This window comes from Sceloporus undulatus, chromosome 2, assembly GCF_019175285.1.
Source record: "Sceloporus undulatus isolate JIND9_A2432 ecotype Alabama chromosome 2, SceUnd_v1.1, whole genome shotgun sequence".
NCBI classification, from domain to species: domain Eukaryota; kingdom Metazoa; phylum Chordata; class Lepidosauria; order Squamata; family Phrynosomatidae; genus Sceloporus; species Sceloporus undulatus.
The window spans coordinates 322,874,848-322,893,863 of NC_056523.1; the positions used below are offsets into that span (position 1 = coordinate 322,874,848).

Genomic DNA, 19,016 nt, shown 5'->3' on the forward strand with positions numbered 1-19,016 from the left:
CTGCTGTCCCATCACAATCATGCTAGTACTAGAATGGAAACATACCAATTTGACATAATTTCATATCAAACTTTCCCCCACTACAGTGCTTTGGCGATCCATGGTCACATTATCTGTTTTCCACACTGCCAAACTCCACTTTCTGGAATGAAGGGTGGGAATGAGCAATTGCAGCTGTCAACAGTCTCCCAAAGTCGGCTGCTGTGTGAATGTGTACACAGTATGCTTCTGTTCCTAAACTAGCATGAATGTGTACAGAGCAGGTGGCTTTGGGAGGTGTTGATAGCTGCAACTGCTCCTCCTTGCCCTTCCTGAAATGCAGAGACCCTGTGCAAGTGATTGTGGCTGCCAACTGCCTCCCAAAGCTGGCTGCCATGTGAATGTTTACACAGCAGCCAATGTCAGGAAGCTTTTGGTGACTGCAATTGCTATGGGGGGGGGGCGAGGGAAAAAGGAGCAGTATCATGCCCATTCATACCACATGGCTGCCTGAGAAATAGATCCTCATGAAGGCAGTAATGCAATAGCAGTGAAATTGGGAGCTTATTGATGGGGTTGCCTGTCAATGAAAAGGTGCACAACAGTAATGAATGAAATGCAAGGGAGCAGCAGGATGGACATGACATTGTGTGATGAGTACTGGCCAAAGAAGCTTTTATTCTGTCAAAATCCCACTTTTTAGCTTTACAGTATGTAATAAAGTCCTAAGTCTTTTGACCTGATCCTCCCAGCCCAATTTAGGAGCCTGCAGCCAGATCAGGTGAAGGAGGTCTGATCAGCTGGCAATCAATCCACAAGGATTACATTTCTACCACTCCTGCCAACAAGTGGCACTGCAGCGGGACTTATGACAGGCTCTGCTTCTGATTGTCTCAGCCTCATTCCTTAGTGTTGGTGGGCTGGAAATGTTATCTTCCTTACATCATTTGGAAGCTGAATGGGTCTCCTTTGCCTGATCCAGCTGCTGGTTCTTAAGGTGGGCTAGAGTGGCATTTACATAGTCTTAGAGTGACTACATAGTCTCACTGAATACAGAACAGTTATAGGTCTACAACTCTAAGCATATTCTTATATTCTAGATTAAGAATCCGAGAAACTGCAGGAAACCACAGAATCAGGAAACTGCAATACTGAGTGCCAGCCATTCTTTGTAAGACTGCAGCTCCCTATCCCTCCCTCAGCCTGATGTTGTAAGATTCTCAGAGCTGTAGTCCAAAAATACAACCCCCCAAATTCTACTAGAGCCTCCCCACCCTATTTTGCAAATATGTGTGTGTGAATTTATGCCACCGGGACTTTGAGCCAGAAAATGGGTCACAAGCTGAAAGTCTACCTAATAGTTTTATAGCTAAGAAGTGTTTTCTTCTCCATATGTCTCCACAAAGGGTCATTTTGTTTCTTCCACGTATCTTATATATGTTTATTACCTTTCAGCCACTCTCCAAATGCCTTCATATCACCTGTGATGTAGCTCAGAGGTTTGCAGATTTGGCCCCAGCATCCCCCTGTCTGACTTTGTATTTTGTTGGACTTTTCTCTGGTGGTTTCCATTTCCATCTTGAGTTTTGGACTCTCCTGAAACAAAAGTAACAACATTGCAAGGTCTCACAGCTGTTCATGAATTGCTGCCTAAATGATCAACAAAGACCTTTGGCACAGCTGAAACATTAGCAAGCTTTATTTGGCAAAAAAGTTTGTTGATTCCTACCCCCTTCATCAGATACTGATGGGTCACTGTCCTAAAACAGCTTTGCCAAATAAAAGTTGGCAAGACATATTAAGTTTAAAGATGTCACAGAACTCTTTGTTGTTAAAGCTGCAATAAGTTAGAAAAGGTAGTCCTTGGAAATATACCTATGGATCTGCACTACTTATTCTCTTTGATGCAGACTAATATACTGTCTATGCCTATGTATGTATTATGTATATATGTACGTACATCCCTAGTGTATTGCACTTTTAGTGAAGTTGATCATGTTTATGGTGCTACATTCTACTATTAGTGCTTCTGTACTGGGGTTGACCTATTGAGACAATGGCTGCTTGTTAAAACATCATTTATGTAAATTCCATTGATTCAATGGAACCACTCTAGAATGAGCACTAGGGCCGAGGTTGTTTTATTTGTTTTAATTTACTTTAATTTTTGCACATTTGGTGTAATTTGGTGATTAGTATGCCTGATATTCAGTTCACTGAGCAGATATGTATGTGTGCCTGTCTGTCTGTATATATGTGTATATATTGTGTATATGTGTATATGTGCCTTCAAGTCCTTCCTCACTTACGGTGACCCTAAGGTGAAGCTATCATGGGGTTTTCTGTGGTTGAGTGTATCTGACTTGCTCATGATCACTCAGTGGGTTTCTATGGCTGAGCGGGGAATTGAACCCTGATCTCTGTAGTCCAGTGCTCAAACCACTACACCACACTGGCTTTTGTGTGTGTGTTTGTGTCTATAAACACACAAATCAAGTAACATATTGACAAGGTGGAGTGTTCCCTGAGCAGGGTGATAAAAAGGGTGAAATGTCTGGAAGTCATGCCCTAAGTTTAGCCTGGGGAAGAGAAGGTTAAGAGGTGATATGAGAGCTCTGTTTAAATATTTGAAGGGATATCATATTGAGGAGATCCAGAGTGGTGTGTTGGTTTGAGTGTGGAACTATGATGTTGGAGATCAGGGCTCAGTTCCCCACTCAGCCATGGGAACCCACAGGGTGACTTTGGGCAAGTCACACACTCTCAGTCCCAGGAAACCCAATGATAGCTTGCCGTAGGGTCCATAAGTCAAAAACTACTTGCAGGCACTTAACGACAATGATAACAAATTGAGGAAGGAGCAAGCTTGCTTTTCACTAATCCAGAGACAATGAACTTTACTGTATTGGCCCTGGAACAGGCCTGTAGTGTTCCAAAATGGAACATTCTGGGGATGGGAGGCAGTAGGGATCAGATTTTACTGCACAGTGGGAATGCTGCTGCCGCTGCCGAACATCCACATCCCATTCCAGATGCATCCCAGAGGGGGGCAATTTTTGGGAATACTTGAGAAGCGTTCCCTGAAATCGCCCCCTGGGGAACACATCCGGAACAGGATGGGTATGCTCAGTGGCAGTGGCAGTGTTCTCGCTGTGCAGTAAAATCCGTTCCCCACCGCCTCCTGTCCCCAGACTGTTCTGTTTTGGAATGCTACAGCCTGTTCCAGGGCCAATGCAGTAGAGTTCTAGGACATGGAGCAAGGGATTCAAATTACAGGAAAAGAGATCCCACCTAAATGTTAGGAAGAACTTCCTGATGGTAAGAGCTGTTCAACAGTGGGATACTGAGTGTAGTATATATATTACAAACAAGAAAGCAATGACTAAAGACAGCACAGAATAATACTCAAGAATAAAACCAGCCAAAAACCACTGCATTATATAACCCCTCCCCAATAATACTGTCACCAATGCCTAGGGGAATTAAAATGTCTTCACCTTGTGCTCTAAATACTGTGCTTTATGTGCCATGTGGGCATTTGATAAATAGGGTGCTATCAATGAAAATTCCCTCTTGCTTATGGCCACTTACCCTATCTCATCTGGAAAGAGTATGTAGAGAGATCTTGTAGCACCTTTGCGACTAACTGATATAAAGAAGTTGCCAGCATGAGCTTTTGTAGACTTCAGTCTACTTCCTTAGATGCATTTAGTGGAGTGATAACCAGGGAGAGCCATACATGTATATGCCATTGGAGACTCCACTAAATGCATCTGAGGAAGTAGAATGAAGTCTCCGAAAGATCATGCTGCCAACTTCTTTCTTTCAGTTAGTCTCAAAGGTACTACAAGATCTCTCCACTGATGCTACAGACTAACATGGCTATATCTTTGAATTCTACCACTCATCTGGAAAGAATACATGGAAGGAAGTGAACTAGTTATGTTGGTTATCACTTCCAGTATCTGAGCTAGTATACTTCTCAATACTAGAAGTTGCCGGAGAACAAAAGTGGGGATGGTGCCATTGCCCTCACATTTAGCTTGTGGGGTTTCCATAGGTATCTGAGTATAGACTGCTACACTAGATAGGTTGATAGCATGATCCAGTACATGTCTTCTGCATTTCTTTGCATTATGATTAGAAGTAATTCAGAAATCAGCAGGCCAGGGAGAAGCAACTATCCATGAGTGATTTGAAGGTTCTGCCATCATAGCTTGACAAAACCAGTACTTCCACCAACCTAATCTTTGATTCTGAACTCTAGATGGAGGCCACATTCAAAGTATGCCTACCTGGGCTTCCAGCCTTTCCAAGAGTGGCATGCTTTGAGAGGGGTCTTGTGCACATGCTGACCAGCGATGGCTCTTTAATTCAGAGTCATAAGGCTTGTGTCCATCTGATGATGTATCTGATGGGACTGGGATGGTGGAAGGCCCAGGATTGTCGATGAGAGAACATCCATCCATCTTTCCTAGCATTGCATGTGTAACAAAGGGCAGGGAGAATGAAGTCAGTCAGAGAACTTGCTCTTGCTCTGTCCTGGCAAGTAGTTTATTATTTTACAGACACTTGGTTAGGTGTCCCTGTACGTCTTTAGATTATGGCAGGGTTGGGCATCTCTTGGTAGACCTCTAGGAGAATTGCTATTGACCAGGAATGGGCAAAGTGCAGTCCCAGGCTACGTGTGGTCCGTCGGGCTATTTTTGAAGCCCTCAGTATGTCCAGACTACCTGGGCTGCCACCTTCTGGCCAATTACACACACACACACACACACACACACACACACACACAGAGAGAGAGAGAGAGAGAGAGAGAGAGAGAGAGAGAGAGAGAGAGAAGGAATTGTCTCTCCTATAATCCTCCACGAGATGCAATTTTATCTTTTATTATTTATTTATTGTGCTTATATATCCCGCCTTTCTCCCAAAAGAGGGATTCAAATTGGCTTACAATAATTTTTAAAAAGTCTAATGAAAATATTAATTTACAAAAGTTAAAAAGAAATTAAATATCAACATTGCTAAAAAACATGATTAAAAATAGCTGAAAGACTAAAACACTTAAAACATGTTTTAAAAACATTTTCAATAAAAGAGTAACACACACACACACACAGCACTTTAAAAATCTGCAGGCCCTTCTTCCTTTTTTTAACATGAAAAACCACCAGTTGTCATTCAGTGGGATCATAAAGTAGATATCCTCTTTTCAGTTTGGAGCGTGTCCAGAGGAGGGCGACGAAAACAGTGAAGGGGCTGGAAACCATGCCTTGTGAGTAAAGATTTAGGGAGCTGGGTATGTTTAGCCTGGAGAAGAGACAGTTAAGGGGTGATATGATAGTCCTCTTTAAATATTTGAAGGGGTGTCACATGGAGGATGGAGCAAGCTTGTTTTCTGCTGCTCCAGAGACTAGAACATGGAACAATGGATGCAAACTCCAGGAACAGAGATTCCACCTCAACAGTTGGAGGAACTTCTTGACAGTAAGAGCTGTTCGATGGTGGAACACACTCCCTCGGAGAGTGGTGGAGTCTCCTTCCTTGGAGGTCATTAAACAGAGGCTGGATGTCCATCTGTCGGGTATGCTTTGATTGTGAGTTCCTGAGTGGCATAATGGGATTGAATTGGATGGCCCTTTTGGTCTCTTCCAACTCTACAATTCTCTGATTCTACAACTCTATGTACAATCTATTTAGAATCTATGTACAGTCTTCTCAGAAAAGGAAAAGGGTGCTCAACCTGAGGATAATGGCGCAGAGGACAGAATAGGGGAATTTCAGTACAGAATAAATAAATATAATCTCCAGGACCAGATGAATTGCATCCAAGGGTACTAAAAGAACTAGCAAATGTAATATCTGAGCTATTGGCAATAATCTTTGAGAATTCCCAGAGAATAGGAGAAGTCCCAGCAGACTGGAGGAGGGCAAACGTTGTCCCCATCTTCAAAAAGGGGAAAAAAGAGGATCCCAACAATTATCATTCAGTTAGTCTGACATCTATACCAGGAAAGATTCTAGAGCAGATCATTAAACAGAGAGTCTGTGAACATCTAGAAGGCAATGCCATAATCACAAAAAGTCAACATGGGTTTCAGAGAAACAAGTCATGCCAGACAAACCTGATCTCTTTCTTTGATAAAATTACTAGCTTGGTAGATGAAAGGAATGCTGTGGATATAGTATATCTTGATTTCAGTAAGGCCTTTGACAAGGTTTCCTATGACAATCTTGCAAACAAGCTAGTGAAATGTAGGCTAGTTACATGGATTGTTGAAGCATGGTTTCTTTTTATTATAATGTTGAGCTTGGATTGTGTAACATGTGAGAAATTTCATGTAAATAAGAATAAAGTATTTTTAATAAAAATAATTGACATTTATGTGGGTTTTGGAGGAATTTTGTCAGTCTGTGTGGGCCCCTGAGGGCCTTGGAGATGAAAGATTAGTTTCAGGACCTAGCACAGTTACATACCTTGAAGTAGATCAACATGAGTTCCTAGCCTGAATCCTATTCATTAGTCCCAACTAGAGTAGAACTGTGGAATTTATTGCTAAATAATAAGCAAACACCTCTGTAAATTGATTCAATGGGTCTGCCCCAGTTAATGCTAACAACAAGATTCAAGCCAATGGCTTCCAACTAATGAACAAAGACAACAAACAAGAAACATCTACCGCATACCAAACCAGGCTGCTGAGATGCAGGGAATCTTGGAGTAGGGAAAACCAGGGACTATGGTGATCATGAACAATTTCCTGGATTCAGCATATGCTCACTGACACTCTTTCCATTAATGCTAAGAATATATTGTCCCACACACCCACCCAGATGCTATTTCACATCAGATGGACCTAGTGAGGTTGTAGTAAAAAACAGAGGAGATTCTACAAGCTTAAACTCTCACTCCTGGTTTACAGTAGGGATGGAAATCTTTATTTCTTTCATTCCTGCATGCAATTTTGTCCCTGTTCGGTGAGCAAACAGGGTCTCTGTGCAATTTTTGAGCATGATTTGTACTCCAAGGCTTGGTAGGAGAAAATTTGTTTTGGGTAAATATAAACATGGTTTTCCTGCACAGAAAACACTTTTCTTTTCTTTTTCTTTTTCTTTCCTTTCTTTTGTTTCTTCTTCTCCTTTTTTTTTTTTTTTTGGGTGCAGGAAATATATATTGTGTACTCTGAATCCTGTGCAAAAAAAATGCATTTTGCTCACAAAATATGCAGGGGAAGCAAATTTTACCACCATTCTTCCCACAGTTGTTTCATGTTTAATGGGAACTCTTCTGGGGCAGGACTCTAATTCATCCTATGCGCTCTGGGATGAACAACAATAAATCCAGAGAGAATTCACCACTTCCATAGTTGTGCATCTACCAGCCAACACCTATTGATCACAAAATTGTGAGGCTGACCCAGTTGCTCTCTCTAAGGGGCAAGCTGTAACTCTGGTCTCACACTATACAATAAAGCACTTCAGTATCATTTTTAACTTCTGTGGCTGCATCCTATGGAACTGTAAAATTTTTAGTTTCATATGATATTTAGTATTCTTCACCAAGGAACTCTAGTGCCTCACCAAGGCAAATCCCTGGATTCTGTAGGAAGCTGCCATTACACTTAAAGTGGTTTCAAAGTGCTGTAACTCTGCAGTGTGGAAATTGCCATTTAAAAAAAGTCTCAATTTTAGTCACAAAGCATCAGGTGAAAAGAAATGAAGCACACATGCGACAAAGAGGTTTAACAACAGGCTGAGGAGGCCAGGTCAGTCAACTTTTTCCGACCTTTTGCTTGTAAAAAACTTCATTTTTTAAAGGTAAACAAACCTAATGAAAATCATAAAAACCAGATATACAGGTAAAAATACAACAAGGGTGTGGGAGCTATCTACTTCATGGCAGGGCAGGCCTACCCGAAATGTGATGTTAGCTTCTATTTGAGGAAGGATGCTTAATGCCATAACTAGAGTGGACTCAGTTAGTGTAACTTTGCCAGTGTAGGCAGTGGCAGGACCATTCCAGGCCCTGAGATTCCTAAGTCCTAGGTATGACCCATTGTGATATCACAGGGTGCTCCTAGTGATGCTATTAAACATGATTAAAAGGTAACAGTTTCCCCTTTGACAAAGTTGTCAACTCATGTTTGATGTAGTGGGCGATGCTCATCTCTATTACTAAGCCGAAGAAGAAGCATTGTCAGACAACTCTGACCATGTGACCAACATGACTATACGGAACACTGTTACCTTCCCAAGTGGTACCTATTTATCTTCTTGCACTTTTACATGCTTTTGAACTGCTAGGTTGGCAGAGGCTGGGACTAGTGATGGGAGCTCATTCCATCACACGGGATTTGGGCCGCAAACTGCCTAACTGCCGATCCTGTAATCGTCAGTTAGCGGACTTTATCACACGGGAGTCCAGTGTCCTCCTCCCATCATTAAATCCTGTTAATTGCATGATCAGGGGAAGATTATCACACCCTGCATGCTTATCCCATTCTTGTCCCATTTGTAAATAGTAATGGAGGCGTCATTTGATAGTAATGGAAACTCCTGTTAATACCAAATGATGGGCCTATTACTGTTTACAGATGGGACAAGACCGGGACAAGCACATGGGAATGTGATAATCTTCCCCCCAATCATGCGATTAACACAGTTTAATGACAATTTAATGATGAGAGGAGAAAGCTTGCCTCCTCTGTGTGATAATCTCCATTGTATTAACCACTGAGCCACCACATCCCTATTATTAAGTATGATTCCAGCATCACAACCCACAGTTGTAGAGGCCATGCTACACAAACAAAAGGCACTCCTCTTGTCCTGAGATTCCTCCCTCTTGCCCTGAGGACCAGTGAAGAAAGGCCAGGCCCTGAGATCTGGCTACCCTAAAAAAACAACATGGGGTTTGGAAGAAAGTCATTGGAGAAACAGGCTGCTTGGAGGCAGGAGGCTTCATCTGCCTTCCCTCACCACCACAGAGACTCTAGAACAGTGGTTCTCAACCTTCCTAATGCCACGACCCTTTAATACAGTTCCTCATGTTGTGGTGACCCCCCAACCATAAAACTGTGGTTTCTCAGTTCCTAAGACCATCAGAAATATGTGTTTTCCAATGGTCTTAGGCAACTCCTTGTGAAAGGGTTGTTTGACCCTCAAACGGGTCATGATCCACAGGTTGAGAACCACTGCTCTAGAAGAACCTGAGCTATTGGAATACTGTGCCAACAGAATTTCATCCTACTATGTTTATTTTGAAGGAAAATAAGCTGTTTGGGTGAGGATACTGGAGCCCAGAGGAATCACTAGGGAGTTATGAGAAGCACCTGGTGACACTCTAGTGGGGGGTGACATCATTGCTCCCTAAACATTTGCCTTTTGGCAGAAGTGGGCTGTGAAATTCACCTGTGTCCCTTTAAAATGCTGAAGAGATGGTATGAGTGGGCAAGGCTAATTGAGAATAGAAAGGCGACGTCCCAGGTTTCATTTTTTAAAAAAATCATTTTTTAAAAAAAATGTTATAAAGAAATTAAAAAATATTATTTTAAAATTTCCCCCTTTCTTGTATTTGTGATATTTTGGGGAGACCATGAGGTAGAGACATACATTTGGTCCTCCGTAGCCACAGATTCTGCATCCATGGATTCCACCATTCACAGCTTGAAAATATTCAATTCCTCCCTCCACAATCAAACTTTGATTTTCCCTTTTTATAAAAGAGACACAATTTTATTATGCCATTGGATATGCTGGGACTTGAGCATCTGTGTGGGTGAGTCCTGGAACCAAACCATAGTGGATACCAAGGGCCCACTGCAAATCCTTTACTATTTCATTCTTGCATATGAGGATGAATAATCATGGTAGTTTTCTCCCCACTCTGGAAGAAAAGAAATGTTCTTTTGCATGCTAAAATAAAAATCAATCTTAAAAGTGCTACCATTTCCCTTTTTTCTCCCCCTCCTTTCCCTCTTTTTGATCTCTTATGCTTTTTCCCATGTTTGCCTTAAAAAAAAAGATTCTGTGCATCTCAAATATGCCTACACTTTTTTTGGGGCGGGGGCACAAATTCTTATCCAAAACAAACTGAAGTGAAAACATTCACCATTTGCATCAGCCAAATTCAATAGTTACTACTATTTGCTTTGTTGGCGGGTTACAGACCGCCTGATTGGGGCGAGCTGCACCCGCCCCTTTCCCCGGTGTATCAGGGCCTCAGTGGTTAGACCGGCAGCCGCTGAGGCCCCGATCCGCCGCTTTCCAGACTGCGGGGAAGTGGCAAAAGGCCGCTTCTCCGCAGCCTGAAAAGGGGTGTCCCTGGGGCTTCAAGCCACAAGGACACCCTGCGGTGGCGGGGAGGAGGAGAAACTCGTTTGGTCCGCTGGGCGCAGCCGTGTGAAGGCTGTGCCCAGCAGACCAAACCAGGAAGGAGCTCCGAAACAGAGCTCCTTCCTGCTCCGCGCTAAGGGCGCACTAAGCGCCCTGGCGCGGAGCGAGGATGTCACGTCCGTGCCGCCCCATATAGAGGTGGCGTGGTCGTGACATCCTCATGGCGGTGGCCGTGTGGAATGGCCGCCGCCATTTTGTGCACGTGGAGCACGCACTAGGGTTAGGGGGTGTGGAAGCACCGCCCCTTTCTAACCCTAGTACGCGCTCCGCGCGTACTTTCCTGCCCGTTTGTAACAGGCCATAGAAAGCACCATGGCTGCATCTGTACTGCAGAAATAATGATGTTTCACACCACTTTAACTGCTGTGGCTCGATGACATGGAATCTAGAGATTTGCAGTCTGCTGTGGCTCCAGAGCTCTCTGACAGAGAAGGCTAAATACCTCATAAAACTGCAAATCCTAAAATTCCATAGTATTGAGCCATGCCAGTTAAAGCAGTGTCAAAGAGCATTATTTCTGCAGTGTTGGCCTGCTTCATAGGTATTAATGATGAGGATAAAGAAGAGGTGGCAACCCTAACTTCACCACTAAAGTGGTTGAATACTCAAGGATTCAGACCAAGAGTTTTGAGAACGAAGCATGCAGACTTCTTGGCATTGATCTATACAGTATGTCAATCTGTTTTTCTCCTATATTCATTTTTTTAAAATAAAAAAACCTTCAAGTTTCTTCCATGTCAAATATGAAGAAATTCACAAATTTAGACAAGCTATGATTAAAAAGTTGAGAAGAAATGAAATTTTCACAGTCTCTAGAGAAGCAAATCACTCAGCATGCAACAGTATTCCTTATTTATTAGGAACGTTGACTCCTGGGAAACAGTTACTTAAAACGCCTTGGCATGGATTTTGCTATATATACGGAGCTACTGTTTTTAATGATCTTGTAGATTTTGGGGGGAAAGGAGGTGCAACTGTGACAGGTGTCAATTTTACCCCTGTGGTGTAAAAATGTATTTTGTCTTTTTGTGCATTTTTGGCAGGAAATTGGGCAGGAAGGCATTTTGGAAATGATTGCAAGTCTGTTTGTTTAACCATCCAGTTTGCACTTCTGGGTTTTTGGGTGATGTGTGATGGTTTAAGATCCCCTATTTGGAAGGGAAAGGAAAAGGTATTTGAAGGTATTTTGATGTCCAATGTGGCCCCAGGGTTTGGAGCATTTTATGGGCATTTTGTTCTTCTGAAAACATGTAAGTTTGGGTTGTTTGTATCCATAGTAGTTTGGAGGGGTATTTGGGGTATTTACAGGACTGCAAAAAACCCACACGTGAGATACAAACTGTTGTTTCCCCAACCTTGCCATAAAGCACTGGCTATATCCCCATTTAATCCAGCATTATTATGCTGAAATCTATTAAACCTCTTTCCTGGTAATGCTGCTAAATACTTACAGCAGAAAAAAATCTCACAACTGTAGAGCCTTCCATGTCTTAGTGAGTCTTACAAACTGTTTCGTCTGTGAGGGTGATTTCACTCACAATTTTCCCTATGAAGTGGAATGCCTTAAAAACAAAGCCATTTCTTTAAAGCCCAGACTATGCCTTGCTAAAGATTCAGCATGAACAGAAATGCAAAACATTTCAGCTTCCAAAGACTTATCTCAGCTTTAAGTATTTCCCCTCTATCTTCTGCCTCTTATCTCTTTCTACCGGTTGTTTCTCCTAGGCAATAATAAGAGCAACAGAGATGTGAGCTGTGAAGTAGAACCTGAAGTGTATTTACTCAGAAGTAAACTCCACTGTAAAATAAAATATTTTTCCTAGGATTGTGACTCCAGTCAGTCTGGCAGTGGGCAATTCTCATGCATTGGAAAACTACATAACCACCTGCCTATAGTCTTTGTCTATAGGTATTATATACGAATTTACATAGGGATCCCACTGAGTTCAATGGCACTTACTGACCAGTGTGCTAATAGATTTGTACCACCAATTCATTCTAATTTTTTTTGGAAGACTTTTTAAGCATCTTCCAGCAAGGACTCAGTGACAGGGTGAGGAATTGGGCAGCTAAAAGAATCCTGAGGAGGACATCATAGAATTAAATTATGATTCTGCATTTAAAAAAGCAAGGAAAAGCCAGCTCCTCTTACCTTTGAGCTGCTGTCCAGCCAGGAAGCTTGTCTGCTCTATCAAGTTTATTGCTTACTGAGAGCGTGCAAGGAGACTGATAGTGGAAGAGCACATGCATTACACCACTTTATGGAGCCCATAACAACTTGGAAGATAGAATATATCATCATGGCAGGGCAGTCCTCCTCCAACTGACACCTGGATTCCTCAAGATTATTATGAAAAGAACACTTTGTCTTGCTCTTTTCTTTTTCTTTCTTTTTTGGTAACTTTTTGGCTTACAAACCCCCTGCCCCAAACTCAAACTCTTTCTTCTTGCAATCTTTGCAGTTTTCCTTCAACTTCTTTGTGTATGCCATCAAGAATTTCCTGATGTTATACAGAAACAGAGAAACTCACAAGGCAATTCAGCCCGATGTGTTAGGACCTTTTCTGGGAGAGCTAAGTGAATCATTAAGACTCTACTATTGAAACCCGCAGGACTTAAAAGTGCTTGCATTGGGCTGAATCAGACTCATTGTCCATTCAAGCTATATAAAAACTGAATGCCATGCTAGGGGAGGGATCAAGTCAGATCTGCACAGTCCTTGTTTCCTTTGCAAATTTTAATCCCATCATCTCCAGCTACAAAATGGAAGAATCCTAGATTAAAATGTTGAACCCCTACCAATAGTCAGTTCTAAATTTTTTTTGGAAGACTTTTTAAGCATCTTCCAGCAAGGACTCAGTGACAGGGTGAGGAATTGGGGAGCTGAAAGAATCCTGAGGAGGACATCATAGAATTAAATTATGATTCAGAGCAACCAGAACTGAGTTACAATGTACCCAGGCTGGTATTATCTTGTAGTTTATGCTGGAGAGTTACCCAGAGTACATACTTTTCTAAATGTTGTGCAAGGAGGTGTTTATTAGCTCCTTATGCAACAAAGTGCATAAACTGCAGAATAGCAGTGGGCAGCACAATTCTGTGGCCAGGGAGGGGAAATACATCAAAGTGCCATCCAGCGGCTGTTGTGCAACTGGAGAGAAAGGAGCATCTGTTGCTATCACAGAGTAGTCTGGAAAGGTGATGGATCCTTTCCTTTCTGTTACACAATGGTAGACAGATGGCACCAAGGTGTACCTCTGTCTTCCAACTACAAACTGGCTGGAAGAGTGTTCCTTATCTGGTTGTTGTTGTGCAGCTGGGGAAGAAAGAGTAGCTGTAGCCTTCCACAGCTTCAGTGTATGAATGCTGGGAGATCAAAGGCTTTCATGGTTGGCAACCATAGTTTTTGGTGGGTTTTGCGGGATATGAAGCCATGTTCTAGAAGATGCTGGCGAAACATCAGGAATAAACTCTTCTAGAACATGGCTACATAGCCCAAAAAACCCACAAAAACTATGAATGCTGGGAGAGTTTTGTGCTTGATCAGCATAGAATACAACTTTATACAGAAAATGCATTCTCTGTGGCCACCGCACGTACAATGTCTTGTGGAAGACTCCTTGCACATATGCCCCAATATTTCTCAGATGAAAACTGGGAAACCTGTGGCTAAGTGACATCAGAGTATGGTCAAGATGGGAAAGTTATTAATGAAGGACAGTCAAGCTAAGAGAAACCGCTGCAGTTTGCTTTTCACAGAGTCTTCTTCTACTACTACTACTACTACTACTACTACTACTATTATTATTATTATTATTAACCTTTATTTATAATGCGCTGTAAATTTAGGAAGGGCAAGATTTGGTCCCATCCTCTCCCCACTCCATTGCTGAATTACTCAAGTGAAAAGTACTTTTCCGCTCAATAGGTGCTATGAAAACAGCTACAGCGTGTTTGACTGTTGGCTAATGCGTGAACTAGTGGGACCAAGCAGAGGCTTTGCCTTGATGGCCTTTGAGGCCCCTTCCAGCCAAAAGGTTCTGTGATTCCATGATTCTATTCTGATATGTGTTTCTTGGTTCTTCTGTGGATTTCATTTGACACTCCTCAGTTTTTGCTTCTTTTGCTTCTGAAGGGCCACAAACACTAGTTCGAGATTTTGTTCCCCCTCTCCCACAATCACTGGCCACCATCTATGGCTTGATTATGCCAGAGAGTCATTCTTCTGAAGGTCTTGGTCTACAGCAGAAGCCTTTGAGACATACCCTTGGCCCACTGTTCGTTTCCATCCCCTGGATAATAGCAGGTGAACAGTGGTTATTTCTCTGTTATTTATTAAACACGTTCCTGACTACCAATGTCCTTAAAATATGTGAAAACAATGGCTCAGATCTTACATCATGTTCCCATAGTGTAAAATCTACTCACACAGTTAAGTGGTGATTGTGCTAAACCATTGTTCTGCTGAATTCCAGCATTATGTAATCTAATTGGTATCTGCCAATGTGCTAGCTTGTTGTTTCATTTTGCAAAGGGGAAGGCACAGTGGATGTCTTCACAATCCCAGTGAATTACGTGCTACAAATAATTATCATGCCCTACAACATTTCATAGATGAAATTTAAATAGATGTAGTTTTTTAAAAAAAAAACCTCAAAGATCAGATTTACAGTTTTATTTACTTGCTGGATTCTTTACAAGGATTCTCAACAAGGATGAAGCTAGCCTGATTTCATTTGAGAGGGGTTTCACAGTTGAAGTGTCACTACTGTCTTAAGTACTCAAAATCTAGCCTTTCTGAGTGATGGGACATGCAAGCAAGTCGGTGGTATAGATCTCAGTTTCTGGGCAGGCTCATATAGGAGGAGACAGTCTTGCAGGCATCCTGGACACAATACAGCATGTTATGTAACAAACCATGGTATTATCTTGGAATGCTAGTTCCTCCTAACCACAGCCAATAAATTCTTTCACCCTCACAACTCTGCAACTGTTGTCCCTGGAGATTGACCTTAGATTCCTTTTCTGTAAAACAATGAAAGATCTTCATTGGCTGCCTATTCGCTTCCGGGCCCAATATAAGGCGTTGGTAATTACCTATAAAGCCCTAAATGGCTTGGGCCCAGGATACCTGAAGGACTGCCTCTCCCCGTATATTCCGTCCCGCACCCTCAGAACATCTGGGCAGCAATTACTGAAGGTGCCTGGGGCCAGGCTCACCTCCACCACGAGGAGGACATTCTCCATCGCCGCCCCGGCCCTTTGGAATGCGCTGCCCACTGAGCTCCGCTCGGCTACCTCCCTGGCCCAATTCAAAAAGGATCTAAAGACCTTTTTATTCCAGCAAGCATTCCCTGTTTAAATTCCTATGGGCCTCCCTCCTCTCCTGTGGCAAAGAGGATGGGCTAATGGGGCTTTTAGTCTGTTTAATTTTTTGTATAATGTGTATGTGATTTTGATTTTATTGTCGTGTATTGTATTGTTTTTATCTATTGCTGTAAGCCGCCCTGATCTTGGGAAGGAGCGGGATACAAATAAAAAGTTTATTTAGTTTATTATTATTTATTATTAATTGACCTGTAATTCAAAGGGAGGAGGCTGAGCAGACTGTTAATAAAGAGAGGCAACCCTGGCCTGAATAAAAGACTTTGGCCTTTATTATCAGTTGCAATCAATCTTGCACTGGACCAAAATACCTTGGATGTAATGAAGTAATCTCCAAGGTTTATACCCATGTGGTTGAGTGTTGGTTGCACTACACCACCCTTCTTCTGGATACTGACACTATGCTACAGATCGTGGATAATAGAAGAGACCACCAGGGCCATCCAGTCCAACCCCCTGCCATGCTGGAACACACAATCAAAGCACCCCGACAGATGGCCATCCATTCTCTGTTTAAAGACCTCCAAAGAAGGAGACTCCACTACATTCTGATCTGTGAACATGTTTGCTGTTCTCCAATCCCAGTGAAAAAAGTGGTACACTGAAGAACCCATAAGTCGTTCCTGCATGTGTAACAGTTTTGTTGCTGTTGTATGCCTTCAAGTCCTTTCCAACTTATGGTGGCCCTAAAGTGAATCTATCATGGGGGTTCCTTGGCAAAATTTGTTCAGGGAGGGTTGAGAGAGAGTGACTTGCTCAAGTGGGTTTCCACAGTTGAGGGGCAATTCAAAACCTGGTCTCCAGAGTTTATTACTCAAATCACTACCCCATGCTGGCTTGACTGTGCATCAATTACAATTGTGGAATTTCACTTACTTGGAATTCCTAGAGGAGGTCTCCAAGGTCCACTCAGTCTTCCATGTTTTTGTAGGTTGGTAAAATCAGTACCCAGTTTGCTGGGGGGCAATTGCCTTACACACTGTAAACCACTTAGAGAGTGCTGAGTTCACTGATAAGTGGTATAGAAATATACTTGCTATTAGTGGCATCATTGGGTGTGTGTGGCAGGTGCAGACTGCACCGATGACATCCCAGAAGGAGGAGATACCCTAGAAGAAAAGGTTGACACCCAGTCGGCCCCTTCCCCTCCCACAGGCGCTCCTTGGGCCTGTGTGGGTGTCATTTGGGCCCACGTAGGTGTCACTCGGGGCCTTGAGGGGTCTACAGGCCTCGGGGGGGGGAGTCCTCTGGCCCAGGCAGATGGTGGGCAGCCATTTCCATGGCCTGCATGGCCATTTCTCAGCCCATGTAGTGCTTCCCCCAGTTTGCACAGCCATTTCTTCTGCCAATGTGGCTGTTTCTCCGGCCCATAGTCTCACCCCCCCATACTGGGTGATACCTGATGCAGGATCCCCACTCCTTGCTATTGCTATTGCTAACTGTTGCCATTACATTCAGTGATATATGGGAATTACAATTTATAAGTAAAAATAATACCAAAAAAATTACTAAGGATTCTGTACAGTGTGGTATGGAAGGAGGTCAATGGGGTGTGTGTGACTCCATAAGTTACCACACTGGGTGACACCAACCCTAGTGACAGCACTGCTTCTCCTCCTCTTGTCATTTCTCAACCATATGACTCTAATGAGTTTTGTCATCTTTGCCATTTTCCTATTTCAAGTCTTTAGACTTCAGGATCTTGGAAGTATGATCCTTGATTGCATTCTGGATGGATCACTGTAACATGTTTTACATGGGGCTGCCCTTAGAATTTGTTCAGAAACTTCAGCAGGTCTGAAATGCTTCAGTCAGGCTCATTACAGGGATCATATAGCTACCCTTGTTGAAACAGTTCCACTGGTTACTGCTCCATTTCCAGGAAGAATAAAAAAATGCTCATTATGACCCTTAAAGCACAACATGATTTGGATCCTGGCTATCTGAAAAATAGTATCTCCCTATATGACACAGCCCAAGTTTTAAAATCCGCAGGGAAGGGTTTTCTCTCAGTCCCATTGCCATCACAGAAACATTTGGTGAGAACACAGGAGAAAGCATTCTCAGTAGCTGCTCCTGGGCTGTGGAACTCCCTTCCACTGGCAATCCAGTTGGATCCCTCCTGACTGTCTTTCTGCCAGCAGGCAAAGACCTTTTCATTTAGACGGGCCTTTGGTTTTTCATTTGTTTCATTAGACAGAACCTTTAATGGAGTATGTTGTGTTTGTGAGAGTGTAGTGGTTTGGTGTTGGACTGGGGAGATTATCCCACAGGGGACAGGATGTCGTTGTTCCATCCTTGTCCCATCCCTGTCCCATCCTTCCTGTGCGACTGCAGGAAGGACTTTCAGATGATGTCATGCTTATCCGGACATTATCCTGTCCAGAAAGCGCAAGTGACAGCGATCACATGAAATACTTTCAGATATCACATTGATCCTATCATTGTCCTCTCATTGTCCCGTCATGGAGTGGCATTGCCCAGCATTTTGCATTAATGAGAGTAAACCATTAATGCAATACCACTTTGATGACAAGATAATGACAGGATCAGCCATATGATCTGAAAGCCTTTTGCACAATTGCTGTCATGGATGGGATAGGGACAGGGGAGTCATCCTGTTCCTATCCTATCTCTGTGTGATAATCTCCATGACTATGGAGTCCAGGGTTTGATTCCCTGGTTGGCCATGGAAACCTCCTGGGTGACCCTGGGCAAGTCACACTCTGTCAGCCTCAAGGGAAGGCAATAGCAAACCTCCTCTGAACAAGTGTTGCCAAGGAAACCCAAGGATAGGTTCATTTCAGGGTCTTTATAAGTCAGAACTGACTTGAAGGCACACAACAACAACAACAACAACAGATTTGTATAAGTATTTTTAAAACTGATTTGAATTTTGTTTTTTAAAATATAATTGTTGTTTAATTGTTTTTTAATGTTTGTATGAATGGCTTTTAAAAAGTTATTTTTGTTTTAGTTTTGTTTTAACTTGTGGCAAACTGTTTTGAGTCTCATGTTAGAGAACAGCGGGATCTAAAAGAAATGAATAAGTAGATATATAAATGATGCTCAGCCATGGAAATCCACTGGGTGGCCATGGGCAAGTCACACTCTCTCAAAGGATGGCAATGGCAAACCCCCTCTGAAGAAAATTGCCAAGAGAATTCTCTGATAGGTTCTTCTTAGGGTCACCATAAGTGAAAATGACTTGAAAGCACACAGCAAAAACAAATGATAAGACATACAAATAATAATTG

At 42.5% G+C, this 19,016-nt stretch overlaps 1 protein-coding gene across 2 annotated transcripts in view; it reads right to left on the reverse strand.

Moving 5' to 3' along the window:
* The window catches only part of SLC14A1 (solute carrier family 14 member 1 (Kidd blood group)), a 49,230-nt gene extending 36,642 nt beyond the window's left edge, over positions 1 to 12,588 (reverse strand). Inside the window, exons 1-3 of one of the 2 annotated variants that reach the window (XM_042452198.1) lie at positions 12,527 to 12,578; positions 4,275 to 4,453; positions 1,428 to 1,575 (exon numbers count right to left, since the gene is read on the reverse strand). In XM_042452198.1, the coding sequence (XP_042308132.1) occupies positions 1,428 to 1,575; positions 4,275 to 4,448 (322 nt within the window). In that variant the 5' untranslated portion in view covers positions 4,449 to 4,453; positions 12,527 to 12,578. Of the gene's footprint in view, positions 1 to 1,427; positions 1,576 to 4,274; positions 4,454 to 12,526 lie in introns of both variants that reach the window. The other variant, XM_042452199.1, reaches the window with a different exon arrangement.
* Between the last annotated feature and the right edge of the window lie 6,428 nt (positions 12,589 to 19,016).